Genomic DNA, 23,736 nt, shown 5'->3' on the forward strand with positions numbered 1-23,736 from the left:
GTAGTCACAAGGTAACACGACGTGCTACATTTAGCTTGATCACTTGACGTATTGCTGTTCACGGTGGCAAAATAGAACGTCCGCTGCTTTTCCCTTATATCGGACACGCTCATCAACTATCGGACAGCCGCCGGTTTTTGCTTTCGACGGTACCACAGTTCACTGTCTACACCTTGAAATAATAGGTACATGTCTCTTCTACTCGCAGTGATAACAACAGATTGGCAGCTTTGCACTTTGCTCTTCAGGAAGCTCAAGTAGAGAGGCGGGTCTTGTTCTCAAATATCGGACATCTGAGTTTGCTTGAGGCGAGTAAAAATATGCGACAACCGCGATGAATTGTGTTAATAATGACTGCAGACGTTTTGTAAATTCCCGACGAGCATCAAGAGCCTTTGACTCGTCTCTGTATCGAAAGAATTAGCTCAATATGGCCGTCCACAAACAAATGAATGAATCTACAGGTGCTAAATTGAGAACATTTAGAGCCCTTCTTCATCTAGCACATCCTGATCGCCATCGTTCGCGAACAAATGGACGGCTGCAGTAGATAGCCTTGCGCAGCCAGACCCTACCACATCTAGAACATTGCTTTTTGCGATCGTAGTTGTCCATTCCGCGTCTATATTGACCACACATGCATCATAGGAGTCATTTCAAGATCTACTTTTCTCTCCAAATATTTCTTTTGTTTGATACGGAGACGAGTCAAAGACTTTCCGTGCTTGATGGGCATTTATTAGACGTCTGCAGTCAACAACAACACATTTCTTCACGGTTTTCGCCTTTATTGCACTCGCATCAAGCAAATCGGGTGTCCGATCCTAGAGAACAAGACCTGCCCCTCTTCTTGAGCTTCCTGAAGAGCAACGTGCAAAGCTGCCGATCTTTTGTTATCACTGCGAGTAGAAGAGACATGTACCTATTATTTCAAGGTGCAGACAGTGAACTGTGGTACAGTCGAAAGCAAAAACCGGCGGCTGTCCGATATTTGATGGGCGTGTCCGATATACAGGAAAAGCAGCGGGAGTTCTATTTTGTTACCGTGAACAGCAATACGCCGAGTGATCAAGCTGAATGTAGCACGTCGTGTTACCGTGTAACTACTTTCTACATTCATGCCTTAGAGACATGAAATCTTTGCCTGGTTTCCGTACGCCAGTATCCGATATTGGGGAGTGTCCGATAATTGATATTAGACTCTACCTCATAGCACGGCCTTTTTGTTTGTCACCCCATTGCAAGTTCAATTATGTAAAACTGGTAGCATCAACGATTTCAAATGTCTCTCCTAGGTATTGCAACACAGTTCCGGGCCTTACATTACAGTTCATAGCAAGATTTTTTGCAAGCTTATTCAATCCCGTTGTATATTGGAGCACTTTCTCTTATTCCAGAATGGTCATTTATTACCGGAAATACAGTAATATAGCTACCACATGTACGAGCAGTTTACAAATTAGACAGACATGTATTATTCTTCTACCTCTACAAGTACTAAATAAAAAGATTCTAAGATAAGAAACAATGCTATTTTGCGGCATTTCGAACAGCAGGAATAGTATTACTATGATCCGATGTTTACGTATACAAGGTGCTATACCGATTACAAGTACAATATACAAGTTTTCTATCCACACCACGTGACCACGGATAAAATTGCAGAATACCATAATCTGATTGGCAAAATCAAACGTTAACGTAACAGAGTCTTGCAACAGCGTGCGTTGCTGCAATAAGATCGATACAGTCTGCTAAAGTAAGATTTGTGCTTTGCTGCTAACAATCACAAAAATTATTGCCCTCTCTGATGCATCATTGTAGCAACAAAAAATCTACTAAAACAGCAAAAACTGGATTTACAGAGTGGTTGTAAGCTGTAACCAATAACTGAAGGCGAGATTGTTGCAAGTAAATGTACTCGTGTAACTAGATGGAATCTAGTAAGTTATGAAGCGACTAAATTATACAACTCTTCTTAGAAAGCATCTGTCTTCGCAATTATTGTAGCTTTGTGATTACCTTCACGTGTACACTGTACTTGCCTTGAAAGACAGTACAAACAACTAATACCATACACATCAAACATCAGCGGCTTAGACAAAATCATTATTGTCGTCCACAGTAACATTATTGACCTCTATAGTTTCAGATTCACATAATCAACAGTTGCATTGACAAGCTGGTGTTTGCTTTTACTTTACTTTCCGTCAAGTGCCAAACCACGTTAGCAGCTCTTGGCCGCGGACAACTCCGCTCACCATGACAGCTCGTCGAAGACGGTACTACCAATTATGTTTCCATCTGTCGCAACCCAAGCTGCCTGTGCCTCTTCGTGACGCAGCTTGACTGCAGATGTGAACGTACGCGTCGACAATGATCGACGACAGTCTAGAGATGGAGTGACACTGTAGAACTCGATCTACAATCATTGTCTAGCACTATTGACTCTCGTAGCTATGCCTAGCATTGACATAGCAGTCTACTTAGTAACTAGCTCTATCTGTAGCTGACTAGATAGGACCACGTTCTTTCAGTTGTAGCCGCACACTGTATGTTCTACACTAGCTAGTTGAGTTAATTAAGTGAGTTCTGTTGAGCAAATAGAGTTCAGAAGGCGTTGTAGAAAACGATGGACGTGCATGTCTGTTTACTTTGTGAGTTGTGCGACGTCATGCAAATGAAGAAATGTTACTTGCTATATAGTACCACGCCCACCCTTTTACATGGTACCGGTACCGTGTACTACATTTATATCGTGCCCGTGAAAGGGCGCAGTCTACCACTTAACTGTTGTAAGTTGACGGTTTTGATGTTTCAATTGTGTCTTGATTTTTTCTAGACAACAAACGCGTCTGTATACTTCGTCACTACAGTTGCAAACTCGGCGATCCGCTAGCGGAGCCTATCCAAATACGTATATATATATATATATATATATATATTCGTATCATTTCCTCTTCAACCGGTTCATCTACGGTAAAGGTAGCGTGTTGTGTACAATGCACGTACCTACACAGCTAGGGATCGCGGTATTCACTGGCACAACGTTGCGTGTCAGAGCGGAGTTGTCAACGGTCAAGACCTGCCAACCTGGTTTGGTACTAGCATTCTACTTTCATTGCAGAGAGCTTTTCTAAGGCCTTAAACACAAGATCCCTTTATAGCTAGCAATTCCGTTTAGTTTTCGTGTAGTTTACTCACAAGATAACTGAACTACATAGGCAATTCATTTGGTGTCGGCGGAGCATAGCGCCATATGACGTTTAACCTGGCGCATGCTCCGTACTTTACCCGCGTTTTCTCCGCTACCAAACCGACTGTTAGCCTGAAAGTAGTGCAGCACAAAGTTTTACGAAAAGCCTACATTTTATATTTTCGTAAGAGTTCCCCTTTTAAGTATAGCAATGGTTTGGTTGCTTGAGTCGAGAGTCTAAAGAGAGACTTGAGTTATCTAAATGACCTGAAAAGGAACTGCATTCACGTGACTTAACTGTTAGGTGTTTGATATAGAGGACTCTGTAAGAACACGTACAAACCATAAAGTTATGTTTTTCAGTAAGAAAAATAAATTTAAATATATTGATAATTCGAATTAAAGCAAAAACACTGGGCCGTATATTCCTCTAATCTAAAATCATGTCTTCAAAGGTTAATTAATATAAAATATTAATTATTATCAACAATTACTGTAGAATACTCTAGCTCAAGATCACTATAAAACTATTCTCATATATTTTGTCATCCATAGTAATTGTTCTTTCCATTGTTTTTGCTAACTGACATGTATAGCCAGAGGCATAGTCAAAATATACTATACATAAAACATAGTTTCCAAAATCAATTTCTGGAATACTTATAGCTTTGTATTATATTATTTATCTTAATAGGCGTTGCCTAAGCAATATGCATCTGGTTTACTTCAGTGCATGTAGGGACTGTTAGGCCCTTCCCATAGCAGGCGGTCCTTAAATAATACGGGACACTACTGTAACTTCAATAAAGTAGACAATTGTTAGCATTACTATCATTTTTGCTGGCGATTTTTACGTAGATGCCTTTCGTATTTTACGGATCTTGTCTTCTTCTTCTGATCTTTTCCGGTTCATCTGCAACAGTAGGAGCCGAACAAGAAGTTGACAAGGATATCGTTGTCAAATTGCCTTGTTCAAAGATCTACTGCCTCACAAGCTGCGGTATGAATATAGAATAGCAGTTTAATTAATTAAGTGTTTCTGTGAACATTATAGTGTTAGAACAGCGCTTTTTGACTTCAGAGCAACAGCTATCGATAATAGTATAGAAAGTGTTCCGTTTCTTACATTATTTATAGAGAGCTTTCTATGAAAGTCTTTCACGTAAATGTTGCTTTCAGTGAAATGTGGGGAATAACGTAGGAACTCTGAGTCTCTGAGGGAACTCCCATAGGTTACAAATGTATGTTTGTTTTCTAGATGAAAGGTATGAACATGAGCTATACCGCTGCTGCTTATTGAGACTCTCCGCTTTTCTGGATAGCTGCAGATGCCTAATAGCAAGCATCAGGTCTCTAGGAACGTGGCTATCGGAAGTTTATATTGAATTGCATCATTTGAAGAGTTGTACAAGTCCCACTACTTTAAGTGCAATTGTGCACAGTTGTTCCAATGAGGACGCTGACATTAAGTGTAGGGGAGATGTAACTTCTTCGCACCCGAAAACCGGATGTTTAGACCAGTGTCTTATCATATAACCCCTTTTTTACTGATCACTCTCATTCTCACCTTTGAACGAAACCTCAAAGCAAGAATTGCTAGCCAGAAACTACTCCAAAGCCGAGAACTCTAACTATACCCAAGCTCATGACCTTAGCCGTTGCAGCTTGACCTGTACTAAAACTTCAGTCTAGAATCCACTAGCAAATCGATTCAGAAATCTCTCTTCGAATAGAAATAATACACATTCTGGTATTACAGTTTCTTTTTTCCTGTCTAGTACGCAGGAGGTAGAGTTTAGCCTAGACAACTGCAGGAAGTTCAAAGTCCAGTGTTTAGTCTGCATTGTTTTCATACTTGTGGTCATGTCTGCAACAGAATCTCTGTCGAATATTGAAGCTGATTGCAGCCACTGCTGTAGGTGTGCTAGTGTACAATCCTTTTCTTGGTAGGCTGGAAGAGTGTAAACAATGGCTGGTGTAAACAATGCAGGCTACGCGAGACTATGGCACAGCCTACTAGGCTAGTGTATGTATAATGCAGTAAGTTCAGCTATTTCTTGGCAACAGACATACTTCTTGCCACTTGACACAGCACCAGGTATCCTGCAGATACATCAGACTGTGCAGCTGACTCTATCTTCGTCTCGCAAGCATAGGTGGTGCATAAAGGTAGGTGAACCAACAGAGATAATTATCGTTTTGCATATGATTTCAGCAGGTATCTTTTGCTTCACTTCTGGCTACAAAAATTGATATTAAAAACGTGTACCTACTGTACTGAACATTTTCCAACGTCAATAATGAAAGCAGGGTTAAAACTAAAACTAAGACTCTGAGTGTCTATATATTTGTTTCAAGTCAGGAGTTTCATAACTAAAAATATTGCAGGGATCCGTCCTTACTACAATTTAATTATTGGAGTCATCTTGCAATTTTCAAACAGAAAGTAGCCCTACTGTACGTGTCAAACATTTGAGAAATCTGAAAGATATAACTGAAACCAGTTTACTGATTCACAAAGTGATAGTGACATAAAAGTATCTGACTTAGTAATAACATTTTGTAGATACTGAAATTATGGTTCATTGAAAATGAGTGATTGACTTTGGTAACAAAAAAACATGTAAAGTAAACTCGTTTAGCGTCTTGATTACAGCTTAGACATCGTTTATCCTGAAAGGCATTTGCAATATAGATTAATGTACATAATGATATAAATTAAGAATGTGGATTACTTGCGTTTACTCTCTATGTAATACTTGATCAACGGTAATAAATTAAAATCTTGTCTAGATGTGTCAAATAGTACAAAAGCGGCCAATATGCTTTGTTGAAGTTAATGGGATCAGTAAAAACTAGAGAAATCGTAACCGAATGGCCGCCATTTTAACGATAAGTTAAAGGAAAACTCTCACCAAAATCAACTATCTCTCAGATGAAAACTGTCACTTCATGACACAACCCTTTGCAACCGTTTGCTGCAGAAGTTTACCGTAACAAAGAAATAAAGCAATGAAATTACCTGCGCAGGCGTGTTTAGTACCCGTATGTGGCGTATTCGTACCTCTGATTGTTGGTTAACAGAGAAGACCGATATCTGTGCACATTTCAAGGTAAGGATTGTGAGACATATTCTGTCAAGATGTGATTAATTAACTAAAGCAAATTGGAACCCCAAAGTTATTACTCAAGTATCGACTGTGGCAATACAACCTCAGAAGGAGACGCTTCTTGGATTAGCTTATAGATCATGTCTCGCTGTATTTTGGGTGCGTTATCAGTACTTGGTATGGTTAAACCTAAAGTAGTTGCTTCGAGAGAGTAAAACTTTGTATACATACGGGGAATTGTCTAAACCACTCGTTGCCGATTCTCTGCTTCTATGGCTGTCTGGACTGTAGTTCTTCTGCAGGAAGATACCAGGCCTTGTATCTTTCTTTCAACAAGTTTTAGTATTTGGTGAGAGTTCTCCTTTAATTATTTAACCTACAGTGTAACAATAATCATGTCTACGCTTTTATCCCTGCTGTACTGTACGAATATAGAATATATATCGTCTAGCTTTTGTTTCGACGTTTCCTCTGTGGGAGTGGAGCCTCTTGCTCAGAGGGTCTGTTGATTTCTAATTCTGCAGTACTTCTGTCAAAGAATTTGAAAAAATACAGAGACTATAGTTTTTCCTAACGACACTGGTAGAAAGTAGCACGTACTGTAGTACTGTAAGCGGGAGCTGACCACGTAAAATTTGCGCATGTGCAATGACGACTACCACCCTCGCCATCCCAGATACACACCGTACATATAAAACCGATGTGATGTCCTTGATTTGAGTTAGCGTCTGGCCTATATCGCAAGTGCAATGTCAGTCCAATGCCGGTGCCTTTCTTGTCCCCCAGTGCACCCCCTTTGCTACTACAGTACTGTTAGAAGTTCTAGTAGATAAGAAGACGTCTAAGGAAATTGAAAGTCTGGCAATATATATGTTCTTACGTTCTATCTAAGACTTCTCAGCTGCCGACTTTCTGACATAGTGTATTATCACCAGCCATTACAGGCTCTACCCTATTTATGAGGCAAATAATAATTTTGTATCTCAATCTTGATGCATGGGTCTGCTACTCTGTCTCGTACACCTTGAACTTAAAATTCTCCACCTACACTAGAGATGACGACGTCTGAATGGCGTGCATGTCTGATTTGGTACACACGTACGTATGAAAACTTTAAGTCAGAGCTATAGGCTGGTTGGCCGTGCAGTTGTGCTATAAATAATTGATTGAACGATTACGTATACATCAGAACTCCACAGGTGCTTTGCGACTGACAGCAGCGCTTGCTGGGCTGAAAGTGTATTGTTCTCAACATACAACGTTTTCGGGTATACGAAAACCTACAGTCTTGGCCTTTACTTAAAACCTTCTTTACACAAATTTTGTTGAATATGGTTCTGTCACACGAAAGCTGGTCTATTGCCTAGAATTAGGGTTAGTGTAAGAGTAATGGTTATCGTTTGGTTCGGGGACCACTTACAGCAATACCAACCAACAATGAGCAGGTACAGCAGAAGCCGTAACAGCTTGTCCGGGAGGACAAGTTAGGGCAGCCACAAGTGACCCACCTGTAAAAGGGAGACCAACTATAGCATTGCAGCTCGGACTCAAACATGGGCATGTAGTTTCAAGCATGTATAGCCTCTTGAAGAGCGTTAACACGTGCAAATGCCATTTAGGTCTTTCTTTCTTGAATGCAAAGGGCTTATGTAAGCGCTAGAAAACCTTCAGACTTGCTTTTCATTATTCCCATTCGATCTTTTCTTTGTAGATCCAGAAGCTGTGCTTCGTTGTTTGACTATTTGGAAGGCATACGCATGTTCGTGTCCATGCACGTTATAGTTAACGGTAAGTGGAGATATTGTGGCTTGCGTACGACCTGTCATTTGAACGTGAGGCGCGCCTGTGCTCGAAGACCAACTCAAACAACTGTTTTGTTAAAACTCGGGCTTTGTTTTGTCTCAGTCGGGTCAGCTAGGGTCGCATCGTGCATGCATGTAAACGTGTACGCAATTATAGACTTTTGTTTCCAACAGGTGAATTGGGATTGGAGTACCTCGACGTGCAAATAACAGGATTTCCTTTTGTTCCAAACGCAAAGGAATTTAATGCTAACATTTCATTTATTCCAAGTAAGTAAATTTTACGTTCGTAGAGCTAATTGTCTTACTATTATATTATATATATACCGAAATATCAATCTTTACCTAACAAATCAATTACATGTAATAGGGTGTCCTGAAATATGTAGAGACACACTTTGAATGATTATGAATACAACGGTTATTAAGATATATCTAGATTTTATAATTTAAGATGAACTAGACAAGTTTAGAATCTCTTGAGTTACGCATGCAGCTGTTCGAAATGATGACGTTTTGATCCAAACTGACAGATCGAAGAATGTAATCATCCAAAGTGTGTATACATTTTTTGTTGGGCACCTTGGATAATTAACGACAACACTGTTCTAATGCGCCTGTGGTTTTGTTTAATGTATAGGAAAGATGATCACTTACATTGCTGCTACTTTCAATTTCTCTATAAGTATTGACAAGTTTCCCGACACGACGCCTATCACTCTGTTCAAAACTTACATTGGATGTGGAGAACATGACAGTTCACTATTCCATTGCCCACTGCTTGCAAGAAGTATGACGCAATACTTAGAACATTAGTTTTTAATTGAAAAACCTATTTCTTATTTATAATTCTTATATTATAGAAAAAGTAAACATCAGTGAAAGATTTATTTTAGAGGGAGTATATGATCTTCCACTAGAGGTAAACAAGACAATTTTTAGGAGGTGGATCAAATTTATTGGATATGTGTTTTTTCAGGTTGGTGTGCAGTTTTTTGCAGTTGTCAAGGTGTTTGATCAAAATAATCAACTTGTTTTTTGCGTGAAAGGAGAACCAGTATAGAAACTATACTATTCAACATACTCTTCAAGGCGTATAGAAACCAGAGACAACGGTACTGGTATATACAGACATATGCATGCGTGTAATAGCTGTTCATGTAAGTCGTTTCAAGTAGTATAAGTTGCACAATCAATGTACAATGTTAGTTACAGAAACGGCCCGCTTAGTGATACGCAAGAGTTAGTGTTTGCTTTTTACTTACAATTCGAGCAGTGGTTTATGCAATTTTTGTGTTTAGACTTATGTGCAGAGTACGTTGCTCTATGCAGCAGGCCGTTTTGCCAGTATTTCGTAGCCATAAATCCTGAGATGTGGGCATTAAGTAATTTCTGTGTTTGTATATGCATGTACGCACATTTAGAATCGATTTTCAACGTCCTGCTAGAACTGGGCATCGCTGGGCTGTCACGAATGCAATATGAGAAGAGATCGAATGTGGTAGGAAATTGACTCTTTTCAAAGGGATATTGAAATGAATGCTCGTCGTATTCACTGCGTACACGGTGTCTATAGCGAATACATTTTACTTACCTCAACTATTTTGGCCAAAATAATGCACTTAAAAATCAAACAAACAGAAGGGCAAGAAACATTAAAGAAAGACTTGTATAACAAAAGGACATACTCATAACTTATCCATACTGTACCAGTTATAGTATACTGATATCCTATTCCAGTAATAGTAGACAGGGGTAATATTTTACAAATTCTACTCAACCCGGTAACGCGTATCTTATTTTTGAGTACAATCTACTATTCTTAATTACACGTGTACCTCATAGCAAGGCCTTTTAATTGGTCACCCATTGCAAGTTCAATTATGTAAAAATTGGACAATCAACTATTTGAACTGTCTCTCCTAGGTATTGTAACACAGTACCGGGCCTTACATTACAGTTCGTTGCAAAAAATTTTGCAAGTCTATTCAATCCCGTTGTATATTCGAGCACTTTCTCTTATTCGAGAATGGTCATTTATTACCGGAAACACAGTAATATGGCTATTACATGTACGAACAGTTTACAAATTTAGACAGACATACATTGCACTTCTACCTTCACAAGTACTAAATAAAAAGATTCTAAGATAAGAAAGAAAGCCGTTTTACGGCATTTTGAACAGCAAGAATAGCATTAGAGTTTTATCCGATTTTTATGTATACAAGGTGCTTTACCGATTACTAGTACAATATACGAGTTTTCTATCCACACCACGTGACCACGGATAGAATTGCAGAATACCATCATCTGATTAGCAAAATAAAACGTTAACCTAACATAGTGTTGCATCAACGAGCGTTGCTGCAATAAGATTGAGGTAGTCTGCTAATATATGATTTGTACTTTGCTACTAAAGTTACAAAAATCATTGCCATCTCTGAAGCATAATTTTAGCAACAAAAAATCTACTAAAACAGCAAAGACTGGTTTTACAGAGTAGTTGTAAGCTGTAAACGACAACTAAAAGCGAGATTGCTGCAAGTGAATGTACTCGTGTAATTGGTTGGATTATACTAAGTTATGAAGTGACTAAATTATTCAACTCTTTACAAAAAGCATGTCTCCGCAACTATTAGAGCTTTGTGATTACCTATACGTGCACGCTGTACTTGCCTTGAAAGATAGTACAAACAACTAATACCATACACATCAAACATCAGCGGCCTAGACAAATTATAATTGTAGTCTACAGTAACATTATTGACTTCTATACTTTCATATTCGCATGATCAACACTTGCATGATCATGCAGGTTGCACGACGAGCAGAATTGCTTTAACAGGCTGAGTACCACAGTGGGGTATCATGACATGTGCAAAGGGGGCGCATTTCCTTAATTCCAACTGAACAGGCGGTGAGTGACTAGCAAGTTGGGGTGCAAAGCATGAAAGAACATCGAAGTACAAGAATTACGAGGGTAACGTTTGCTTACAAAGTAGGATTTGTGCTCAAAGTTCGATATACCCAAGCCCCTTATTCCCAGTTTCGCCACCCCTGAGTTTGCATTACTATTTTTCCCTGGTAGTTCATCTCTAAGTGCAGCATATGCAGTCGATACAAATTACGCCAGAGCTGGACGACCAGGCATCTCTCTAACATCCACAGTAGTTTGCATACCTTCGTTGTTAAACAGCAAACTTGAAGTTTGCAATTGCAACACCACAAACGTTGCAAAGCTGTAGACATGTACATACTTGTGATATAAGAAAATTTTAAAAATACGAAGCACGTGCATCGTACGTCTCGACTTCTTCCTCGTCCGATTCGTTTACGAGATGTCTACTCTCCACTGGCGTAGCGTCGAGAGGATGGAAGAAGCTATATCACCAAACATTTTTGGCGTGTCATTCCGCTTCAAGGAGAGCTTTGTATAATAATTAAGTTACCAAACAGTCCGTTCAATCTTAGAGTATTATGTTGACGACGACGTTGACTATCTCTTTGCAAATACAAATCATCATTTCAGTATGATTAAACCATGCAGTGTGGAGAAGTGGGACATCTGAAATGCGCATGCTCATCACTATATATGACGTTTGCGACTTTATCTGGCAATGGCAAAGTCAAAGAAAACCGCATTAAAAGCAGAGGCATATCCATCAATTATTTTTTATGTAAGTCTGAAGTCGAAAACCCGATTGCCCAAAGAATCAAATATCCGGAGGCTGCACTACCTAACGATTTGCATGCACTCTGTAGTTTCCCCACTTTGTGCTCAAGTTATTCTAGCTAACTAGCTATATATAGACCTATTGCTCGCTACATTACTAAATGCAAAAATTGGTCAACGCCAATTTGCACTGAGTTAGTATTGTAGACTCTAGTGTCATCGAGATGCCATCTAACTAGGCGATCGCAGCGAGACTTGAAAACCTTTTTGGCATGGACTGTAACAGTTTTTCCACTCCTTACCCGCACTGACGGCACTCAGTCCCGCAGTTTATTTGTAACCTAAAATTGATACCACTTACTTACATTTTTACAAACTTTGAGCGAGAAGATTAAAAGTAGAAAATAGACGTGGTTTTTCATGTAAAAGGGTCATGGTTTGCAGCTTCTGTATTATCCTACAAACTACATGGTACATTGTAAAATGACCGAAGACAGTAGTCACAGCGGGGGTCTCAGCGGGGCTTCTATTCAAACGCTTGTCTCAGGAGATCACATTTCCAACACACATTGACAAGCATATGTTTGTTTTTACTTTACTTTCCGTCATGTGCCAAACCACTTTGGCCGCTCTTGACCGTGGACAACTCCGCTCACAACGACAGCTTGTCGTACATGGTACTACCAATTATGTTTCCATCTGCCACAACCCAAGGTGCCGGTGACTTTTCGTCATGCAGCTTGACTGCAGATGTGAACGTACGCGTCGACAATGACAGCCACGAGATCGAGGGGCATGCTACATCTCGATCTACAATCATTGTCTAGCACTATTGACTCTCGTAGCTATGCCTAGCATTGACATAGTCGTCTACTTACTAACTAGCTCTAGCTGTAGCTGACTAGCTATGACCATGTTCTTTCAGTTCTAGCTGCACACTGTTCTACGCTAGGTAGTTGAGTTAATCAATTGGGTTGAGTCGAGCAAATAGAGTTCAGATGAGTTGAATTAAAATAGAGTTCAGAAGGCGTTGTAGAAAACGATGGACGTGCATGTCTGTTTACTTGGTGAGTTGTGCAACGTCATGCAAATAATAAAAAGTTATTTGCTATGTAGTACCACGCCAACCCCTCTAGACGGTACCGGTACCGTGTACTACATTTAAAGCGTGCCCGTGAAAGGGCGCAGTCTACTACTTAACTGTAGTAGATTGACGGTTTTGATGTTTTAATTGTGTCTCGATTTTTCCTAGACAACAAACGAGTCTGTATACTTTGTCACCACAGTTGTCAACTCGGCGATCCGCTAGCTAGTGCGGAGTCTATCTAAATACATATATATTAGTAGCATTTCCCCTACAAACGGTTCATTTATACTGTTGACACATGACGGAAAGTACAATAAAAATATACACCAGTTTGTGTGTTGGAAATGTAATCTCCTGAGACACGCGTGCAAATGGAAGACCCACTGAAACTTCCGCTATGTCTAGTGTCTTCGGTTATTTCAATTTTCTATTCTTGTTAGAAATTGAATACGCAAACTACGCGTTTAAGTTTCTTGTTTTGAGCACATAGGTGTCTAAAAATCAAACTTTAAAATAAATCTAAAGACTACAAGAATCAAACCTTAAAAAATGCAAAACTATTTTTTAAATAAAAAAGAGAATAAACAATAGAAAATTAAATATTAAAAATTAAAATTTAAATATTAATAAATACAAAACATTTTTAAAAAAATGGAATATAAAAAAAAATTAAAAATGAAAATAAAAAAACTTAAAAAAATTAAAAATTACATAAAATTAAGTAGTAATCAAAAATTGAAAAAAATTAAAATGTAGAAAATTCAATGGCTGGACCATCTACTGACTGTTATCCGTGTGCATCCTCCAAATTGCAAATCACGCCTCTAGCCTAAAAACTTATATGTATGCTGATCTTTTCTTCCTTGAATAACCGTGCTGCTGACTTTCGGTGTTACTTGACACTATAATAGTAATGACTCACCCACATTTTTTGAGAAACGCTCCCACAGACGCACAGACAGACAAACAGACAGTCAGAACATCATTCATTAGAATTTTAGTAGTATTCAATCTGTATGGCTCAGTAGATAGACATTTAGCTTAGTAGTTTTACCTATAGTGTTCTGGAAAATCTTGCTTTTTGTGTTCAGTAGTGAAATAAGACAGACAGACAGACAGACAGACAGACAGACATACAGACATACATACAGACAGACAGACAGGCACGCAGGCAGGCAGACAGACATTTATATATAAATTTCCGTTAAAGTTCCCTTTTAAGTTTATTAATAGTTTAGTTGCTTGAGTCGAGAGTATAGATTGGGTCATTTAGACGACTAGCACACAGACTGCATTCACGTGACTTAACTGTTAGGTGTGTGATATAGAGGACTCTGTAGTAATGACTCGTTCAAACAATAAAAACACGTTTTTCAAAAAGTAAAGTAAATTCAAATATATTTCTAATTTAAATTAAAGCAAAAAGACTTGGCCGCACATTCTTCTAAGCTAAAATCGCGTCTTCTAAGGTTAATTATTAAAGAATTTAAATTAATATAAACAATTACTGTAGAATACTCCAGCCTAAGAACACTATAAAGCTAATGGTCATTTATTTGTCATCCATAGTAATTGTTCTTTTTACTGTTATTGTTAGCTGACATGTATAGCCAGAGCCAGAATGAATATATGTATTATAAATGAAAACATATTTTTCAAAATCAATTTCTGGAATATTTATAGCTTCGTATTTTATCATTTATCTTGAGAGGCGTTGCCTACGCAATATGCATCTGGTTTACTTAAGTGCATGTAGGGATTGTTAAGCCCCTCCCATAGCAGGCGGTCCTAAATAATACGGGACACTACAGTAACTTCAATAAAAGCAGGCGAGTTTGCGCATTACTGCCATTTTTTGCTGGCCATTTCTACATAGATGTCTTTCGCCTTTTACGGAACTTGTCTTCTTCTTTTGATCTTTACCCGTTCATCTGCAACAGTAGCGGACGAAAAAAAAGTTGACAAGGATCTCGTTGTCAAATTGCCTTGTTCAAAGATCTACTGCTTCACCAGTTGCGGTATGAATAAAGAATAGTACTTTAGGTGTTTCTGTGAACAGTAGAGTGTTAGAAATACGCTTTTTTGACTACAGAGCAACAGCTATCGAAAATGGTATAGAAAGTGTTTCGTTTCTTACATTGTTTATATATATAGAAATTTCTATGAAAGTCTGTTACGTAAATGCTCCTTTCAATGAAATGTGGGAAATGACATAGAAACCCTGAGTCCCTAAGGGAACTCCCCTAGGTTACAAATGCATGTTTGTTTCATATGAAATGTATGAATATGACCTAGACTATAGCTACTACTGATAATGATTGGGACACTTCGGTTTTCTTGGATAACTGCAGACGCCTAGAGTCTGCTTCACAATATACCTCGCGTCGCGTCAAAGGAGGCCGTTTCCGACGCGACGCGACTCGTTGCATAGGAATTTTTCTTATTCCAGCGCGTCGCGTCGGAAACGGCCTCCTTTAACGCGAGACGACGCGACGCGAGGTATATTGTGAACCAGGCTTAATAGCGAGCATCTGGTCTTTAGGAACGCGGCTATCGGGAGTCTATATTGACTTGCAGCGTTTGAAGAGTTGTACAAGTCCCACTGCACCCTGCGCAATTGTACACAGTTGTTTCAATTAGGACGCTGACATCAATTCTAGGGGAGATGCAAACTTCTTCACATCCGAAAACCGAATGTTTAGACCAATGTCTTATCATATTACGGTTGAACAAAACCTCAAAGCAAGAATTGCTTGCTAGAGGCTACTCCAAAGCAGAGAACTCTAACTATACCCTAGCTCATGAACCTAGTAGCCGTTGCAGTTTGACTTGTACTAAAACTTCAGTCTAGAATCCACTAGCTGCTCGCTTCAGAAATATCTTCTCGAATAGAAATAATACACATTCTGGTATTCAGCTTCTTTTCTCCTGTCTAGTACGCAGGAGGTAGAGTTCAGGCCAAACAACTGCAGGAAGCTCAAAGTTCAGTGTTTTGTCTGCATTGTTTTCATACCTGTGATCAGATCTGCAATAGAGTCTCTGTAGAATATATTGCAGCTGATTACAGCCACTGCTGTGGGTGTGCTAGTGCACAATCATTTCCCTGATAGGCCGAAGAGTATGAGGGAGAAGGCTGGTTTAATTAAACCACGCAGGCTACGCGAGACTATGACACAGCCTGCTAGGCTGGTCTGTGTAAAATGTAGAAAGTTCAGTCATTTCTTTGCAACAGACATAGTCCTTGCAAATTGACACAGCACCAGGCATCCTGCAGATACACCAGACTGTGCTGCTGACTCTTCGCCTCGCAGGCATAGGTGGTGCAAGTGGGTGAACCAACAGAGATAATTATAGTTTTGCTTGCGATTTCAACAGGTGTCTTTTGTCTTCACCTGTGGCTACAAAATTGATATTAAGTAGATGTGTACCTAATCTAATAAACATTTTCCAACGGCTATAATGAAAGGGTTAAAACTAAAACTATGACTCTGAGTGTCTATATATTTGTTTCAAGTCAGGAGGCTTTTAGCTAGAAATATTACAGGGATCCGTCCCTAGTAGAATTAAGTTATTGGAGTCATCTTGCAATTTTGCAAGAAAAGGTAGGGCTACTGTACGTGTCAAACACTTTCAGAAATATAAGAGACACAACTGAAACCATTTTACATTAATAAGTCTTCTGATTCACCAAGTGATAGTGACATGAAAGAGTCTGACTTAGAAATAACATTCTAGTAGATTCTGAAAATATAGTTTATTGAAAATGAGTGATTGACTTTGGTAACAAAAACATGTAAAGTGAACTCGTTTAGTGACTTGATTACAGCTTAGACAGCGTTTATCCTGAAACGCATTTGCAATCTAGGCTAATGAACATAATGATATGAAATTTAGCTATGAATGTTGATTACTTGCGTTTACTCTCTATGTATTACTTGATCAACGGTAATTAATTAATCTCTTTTCTAGATGTGTCAAATGCTACAAAAGCAGCCAATATACATGCTTCGCTGAAGTGAATGGGATCAGTAAAGACTAGAAAAATCATAATAGCTAGACTGGCCGCCATTTTAATGTTAAGTTAATTAATTAACCTACAGTAAAACATCGATCATTTCTACTCTTTTTATCCCTGCTGTAGTGTAAAAATAGGAAATATATCTTGTTTACCTTTTGTTTTCTGCGTGGGCTGACGTTTTCCTTGTGGGGCCTCTTGCTCAGAGGGTCTGTCGATTTCTGATTCTGCAGTACTTATGTCAAAGAATATGAACAAATACAGAGACTTTACTTTTTTCTTAACGACACTCGTAGAAAGTAGTACGTACTGTAGTACTGTAGGCAGGAGCTGACCACGTAAAATTTGCGCATGTGCAATGACGACCACCGCTCTCGGGATCCCAGATACTTCGTACATACAAAACAAATGTGATATCCTTGATTAGATTTAGCGTCTGGCAAATATTGCTCGTGCAATGTCCGTCCAATCCCGATACCTCTCTTGTCCCCCAGTTCACCCCTTTGCTACTACAGTAGTGCTAGAAGTTTTAGTAGTTAGGAAGACGTCTAAGGAAATTGAAAGCCTGGAAATAGAAATGTCCTTACGTTTATCTAAGACTTCTCAGCTGCCGACTCTCTGACATAGCGGAAAATCACCAGCAATTACAGGTTCTACCCTGTTTATGAGGCAAAAAATTTTGTACCTCAATCTCGGCGTAAGGGTCTGTTACTCTGTATCATACACCTTGAATTCAAAATTCTCCACCTACACTAGAGATGACGACGTCTAAATGGCGTACATGTCTGATTTGGTACGTATGAAACTTTTAGTCTGAACTATAGGGTTATTGGCCGTGTATTTGTGCTATACATAGTCGACAGAACGATTATGTATACGTCAGACCTCCACAGCTACTTTGCGGCTGACGGCAGCTCTTGCTGGATTGAGTGTATATTGTCGTTAACATACAACGTTTTCGGGTATACGAAAACTTACCGTCTTTGTCTTTACTTAAATATATAGAATACTTTATACGAATTTTGTTGAATGTGGTTTTGTCAAGCGAAAAATGGTCCTATAGCCATGCCCTTTCAACGGCTGAGGTTGCTTAGGGTTAGGGTTAGTGTACGGGTAACCAGTGGTGGCGAGAACGGGAGTTTGGAGGGGTGAAGGACTTCCCAATATTTGAATTTTGGGGTCTGAGATGTCCCAATATTTGGATCTCCTTAAATGAAACCATGTACTTCTGCAATATGTTTGTCAATCTAATCACCAGCTAGGCCACTCGCATACATCATGGATTCCGTCCACCGTGTCCTACCAGGCATGCAACGCCCACCACGCGGACACGGGCATTTCCATGGCGTGCTATTCAGACTCGCAAGTTGGTAAGCGACAGTCTCATGAAGAGGGCGGAACAGCTGTTGATTATAGGCTTTCCTTCGGGAGCAAAGAAGGTGTGCATGCAACCTGAACAAGAATCTCAAAGGGACACAAGCTGGAGGCACATTATACTTTCGTGGCAGCGTATTATAATAGGACTTTGAAAATAGGAAACTTTCCTGAGTAGAAACAGATGACGACATATTGCTGTTACATTAAGAACAAACCGGTATTCATTGTTAGCTAAGCTACAATATATCACGTGATCTTGCGCTACATGGGGAAAAGAGCGGATAGTCACTTGACTCTGGGAATTAGCTGCCTGCACACCAATCTGTAGCAGCTTCCGCCGCCACTGGGTAACGGTTATGGTTCGGGTTCGGGAATACTTACAGCAATATCAACCAACAGTGAGCAACTACAGCAGCAACAGTGACAGCATGTCCTGGAGAAGGTAGGGCAGCCACAGATGACCTACTGGACCATTGAAAGGGGGACCAACTATACCGTGACAGCTCGAGCTCAAACATGGGCATGTATTTTCGAGCTTGAATGGCCTTTTAGCTTGCACAAGTGCACATGCCACTTAGGTCTTTTTTTCTGAATGTCAGGGGCTTATGTAAGCACTAGAAAACCTTCAGACTTGCTTTTCAATATTCCCATTTGATCTTTTCTTTGCAGATTCAGAAAGCTGTACTTCGCTGTTTGACTATTTGGAAATCAAACGCGTGTCCGTGTCCATGCACGTTCTTGTCAACAGTGAGCGGAAATATTGTGGTCCGTGTACGACCAGACATTTAAACGTGACCCTCGCCAGGGCCCGGAGACCAAATAAAACGACTGCTATGTTAAAACTTGGGCTATGTACCGTCTGTGTCGGGCCAGATAAGGTCGCATCGTGCATGCATGTAAACTCGCCTAAAATGTGCGCCATATTTTCTAGACTTCTTATCCTCTTAGAGAGAAAGAGATGAAGTACGAATGGTATCTTTACTTATATATTTGCAAAATATATAAACATCAATAAACACTATAATTAGAGACAAAGCTGAACGTGTATCCAATTATAGACTATTATTTTTAACAGGTGGCTCGGGATTGGAGTACCTCGACTTGCAAATAACAGGATTTCCTATGGTTCCAAACGCAAAGGAATCAAATTTTAACATTTCGTTTATTCCAAGTAAGTGAATTATACGTAAATTATATATATATATATATATATATCTAAAATATCAATGTCTAACTAACAGAATCATTTACATGTAGTAAGGTGTCCAAAATATGTAAAGACACACTTTGAATGATTATGAATACAATGTTTTTAAAGATATATCTAAAGTTTTTAATCCAAGATCAAGAAGACAAGTGTAAAATCGTTTGAGTCTCCGCATTTAGCTGTCCTAACTGATGACGTTCTGATCCAAACTGACAGATCGAGGCATGTAATCATTCAAAGTTTGTATACATTTTTGTGGGGTACATTGAATAATCAACGACAGCTCTGTTGTAAGTGCGCTTGTTGTTTTGTTTAATGTATAGGAAAGACGATCACTTACATTGTTGCTACTGTCAATTACTCTATAAGTGTCAACAAGTTTCCCAACACGACGCCTATCACTCTGTTCAAAACTTTCATTGGATGTGGAGCACACCGCAGTTCACGATTCCATTGCCCATTGCTTGCAGGAAGTATGACGCGATCCTTAGAATATTAATTTTCACTTACAAATCCTATTTCTTATTTACAATTTTTTTAAATTATAGAGAAAGAAAACATCAGTCAAAGCTTCAGTCTAGAGGGAGCATATGATCTTCCACTAAGGGTAAACACGACAATTTTTAACAGGTGTGTCGAATCTATTGGACATGTGATTTTTGCAGGTTGGTGTGCAGCTTTTTGTAGTTGCCAAGCTGTTTGATCAGAATAATCAACTAATTCTTTGCGTGAAAGGAGAACCAGTGTAGAGAGTATACTAGTCAACCTACTCTGCAAGGCGTGTAGAAACCAGATACAACGGTGTTGTTATATACAGATACCTGCGTGCGTGCGTGCGTGTGTGTGTGTGTGTGTGTGTGTGTGTGTGTGTGTGTGTGTGTGTGTGTGTGTGTGTGTGTGTGTGTGTGTTAATTAAGGCTGTCCAATGTAAGTCGCTTCAATTAGTATAAGTTGCACAACCAAAGTACAATCTTAGTTACATAAATAAACCGCTTCATGCTCGAAGAAATTCTGCAATTTGTGACTCTACGTTACGCAAGAGTTACTGTTTGCTATTTACTAATAAGTCTGGCAGTGGTTCATGTATCTGTTTTTCGTGTTTAAATGGATATGCAGATTACGTTGCTCTATGCAGCATGCCTTTTTGCCAGTATTTCGTAGCCAGATATCCTGAGATGTGGGCATTAAACTATTTCGGTGTTTGTATATGCATGTATGCACATTGAGAATCGATTTTCGACGTCCTGCTGGAACTGGGTATCACTGGTCTGTCATGAATGCAATACGAGAAGGGATCAAATATGGTAAAAAATTGACTGTATTCAAAAAGATTTTGAAATGAATGCTCGTCGTATTCACTGCATGAAGGGTGTCTATAACGAGTACATTCTACTCATTTCGACTATTTTGGCCAAAATGATGCACTTGTAAAATCAAACAAACAAACAAACAAAAAACAAGAAATATCAAAGAAAGACTTGTATAATATAAGGACATACCCATAACTTATCCATACGGTACAGGTTATTGTATACTGATATCCGGTTTCCAGTAATAGTAGACCAAAGTACTAATTTACAAATCCTACTCAACTCGGTAACGCGAATCTTATGTTCGAGTACAATCTACTATTTTTAATTACCTCATTGCACGGCCTTTTTATTTTTTCCTCATTACAAGTTCAATTATGTAAACTGGTAACATTAACTATTCCAACTGTCTCTCTTAGGTATTGTAACACAGTACCGGGCCTTACATTACAGTTCGTTGCAAGATTTCTTGCAAACCTATTCGATCCCGTTGTATATTCGAGCACTCTCTTATTCGAGAATGGTCATTTATTACCGAAAATACAGTAATATGGCTACTAAAAAATTGAGACAGAAATAAATTATACACAAGCAGGTGTTTGGTTTTATATTGCTTTCCATCACGTGGTAAACCATTTTGGCAACTCTTGGCCGTGCACACTCCGCTCACGACTACAACTCGTTGGACATGAAACTTCCAATTGTGTTCCGTTTGCCACAATCGAAGGTGCCCGTGCCTCTTTTCGTCACGCAGCTTGACTGCAGATGTAAACGTACGCGTTGATAATGACAACCAAGATATCATTGAGTGACAGAGTAGCATTCGATCTTGTCATCATTGTATAACTCTTGACTCTCGTAGCTATACCTAGCATTGACATAGTAGTCTACTTAGTAGCTAGTTCTAGCTCTAGCTGACTAGCTATAACCATGTTCTTTCAGTTGTAGCCGCTCACTGTTTTACGCTAGTTAGTTGAGTTAATTAGTTGAGTTGAGTTGAATTCAGATAGAGTTCAGAAGGCGTTGTAGAAAACTATGGACGTGCATGTCTGTTTACTTAGTGAGTTGTGCGAGGTCATGCAAATGAAGAAATGTCACCTGCTTTAGAGTACCACGCCCACTCTTGCACGGTACCGGTACCGTGTACTACATTTATTGTGTGCCCGTGGAGGGATACTACTTAACTGTAGTAGGTTGACGCTTTCAATGTTTTAATTGTGTCTCGACTTTTTCTAGAGAACAAACGAGTCTATATACTTTGTCACCACAGTTGCCAATTCGGCGATCCGATAGCTGGTGCAGAGCCTATCTAAATACATACATACATACATACATACATACATACATACATACATACATACATACACACACACACACACACACACACACACACACACACACACACACACACACACACACACACACACACACACACACACACACACACATATATATATATATATATATATATATATATATATATATATATATATATATATATATGTAGCATTCCCCTCCAACCGGTTTATCTACGTAAAGATAGCGTGTTGTGCACAACGCCATTACCTACAGAGCTAGGAACTGCAGTATTCACTGACACAACGTTGCGTGTCAGAGCGGAGTTGTTCGTGGCCAAGAGCTGCCAACATGGTTTGAAACGTGAAATTAAAGTAAAAACAAAACCTATTTGTGAGTTGGAAATGTGATCTCCTATAACACGCGTTCTAATAGAAGACAGTCTGAGACCCTGTTATGTCTAGTGTCTTCGGTCATTTCAATTTTCTATTTTCTATTTATGTTAGAAATTGAATAAGCGAACTGTGCGTTCAAGTTTCTAGTTTTGATCACATACGTGCCTAAAAATAAAACTTTAAAAATAAATTAAATAGAATTGCTGGGATGTGGCGAGCTCAAGAAGACACAAGATTAAATGACAGTTGTTCGAAAGTAGAGATCTCACCTAAAAGTCTTTGTGCTCTTCAAGTGACTAGGATTAACATTTGACTATGTAGTAGTAATTTTCTAGTGCATGGGTATATACATGTATATACTTCATAGCTACTGTATATGATGATTAAGATCTTCGAGGATCTTGAATAGAATAAGCGCAAGTTCTTAAAAGATTGTACAAGTGCCGATTAGTAGACCCACAAGTTCTTAGAATTGCCACCGAATTAATTGCAAGTAATTGCACAGGAACTTATAAGATCTTGAGATGTTTTAAGAAATTGCAAAAGGATACGTAAGAAGATCGACTTGTAGCTAGCTAGCTAGCTGGCTGTTCCTTGAGAAGAGCTGATCAATAGCTTCCCACTTGCCTACTCTTGAAGTGTAGAATTTGGAATTCCACATTCCATGGCTACTTCCCTGACTTTTCCACTTCATTTTATTTCATCCACAGCTCGCGGTAAATTAGGATAATCTTCATAATCTCTCGAAAGAATGAGCAGCCCTGAAGGGAGTGCGTAGAGGATGCGAAAATGTGGAGGAGGAGCTGGTGATATCATCTTTACGCCAGGTATATAATAAAATTTTAAAATATTGATTATTTTTTAACTATATAGAGGAAACGGCCAAGTAGACCCTCAAGCATACGTTTACTCAATCTTCTCTAATTGACTCTTCATGTACTTCTGTATATCAAAAATGTTTCAGTATATTTTCACAATACTATGTCTCTAAAAACTTTCAGCTATTTTTGGTTGTAATCACTAGACGCCCATTGAGTGTAACACGATAGAAGAGAGAAGATGATGACATACTGGTCACTTTCTCACATATCTTTAAATACGAATTAATAATACCTACGGAATCGAAAAACTCAGGGAGTTTGGAAAGTAAACAATCGCATGTCTATTAATGTTAATCATATGCTAATGAATCTCTCTCTACATCCTCGTTTGCGTCCGTTTTCAGCTTGTAGATTTCACGACGAACCACAATAGAGAAGAAATCAGTA

The 23,736-nt window shown here is 39.0% G+C and overlaps 2 protein-coding genes across 2 annotated transcripts; both read left to right on the top strand.

The window, feature by feature from the left end:
• The first annotated feature begins 4,054 nt into the window (after nucleotides 1-4,054).
• On the top strand, nucleotides 4,055-8,924 carry LOC134180795 (uncharacterized). The gene is made up of 3 exons (XM_062647981.1): nucleotides 4,055-4,196; nucleotides 8,283-8,378; nucleotides 8,749-8,924. Exons 1-3 carry the CDS (start codon nucleotides 4,055-4,057, stop codon nucleotides 8,922-8,924), a joined length of 414 nt encoding a protein of 137 aa, XP_062503965.1.
• Nucleotides 8,925-14,744: 5,820 nt separating this feature from the next.
• LOC134180796 (uncharacterized) lies at nucleotides 14,745-20,331 on the top strand. Its single transcript, XM_062647982.1, has 5 exons — nucleotides 14,745-14,886; nucleotides 19,336-19,431; nucleotides 19,791-19,940; nucleotides 20,016-20,074; nucleotides 20,133-20,331. The coding sequence occupies exons 1-5, from the start codon at nucleotides 14,745-14,747 to the stop codon at nucleotides 20,214-20,216; spliced, it is 531 nt and encodes a 176-aa protein (XP_062503966.1). The 3' UTR covers nucleotides 20,217-20,331.
• The last annotated feature ends 3,405 nt before the right edge of the window (nucleotides 20,332-23,736 follow it).

Source organism: Corticium candelabrum, chromosome 6, assembly GCF_963422355.1.
Source record: "Corticium candelabrum chromosome 6, ooCorCand1.1, whole genome shotgun sequence".
NCBI lineage: Eukaryota > Metazoa > Porifera > Homoscleromorpha > Homosclerophorida > Plakinidae > Corticium > Corticium candelabrum.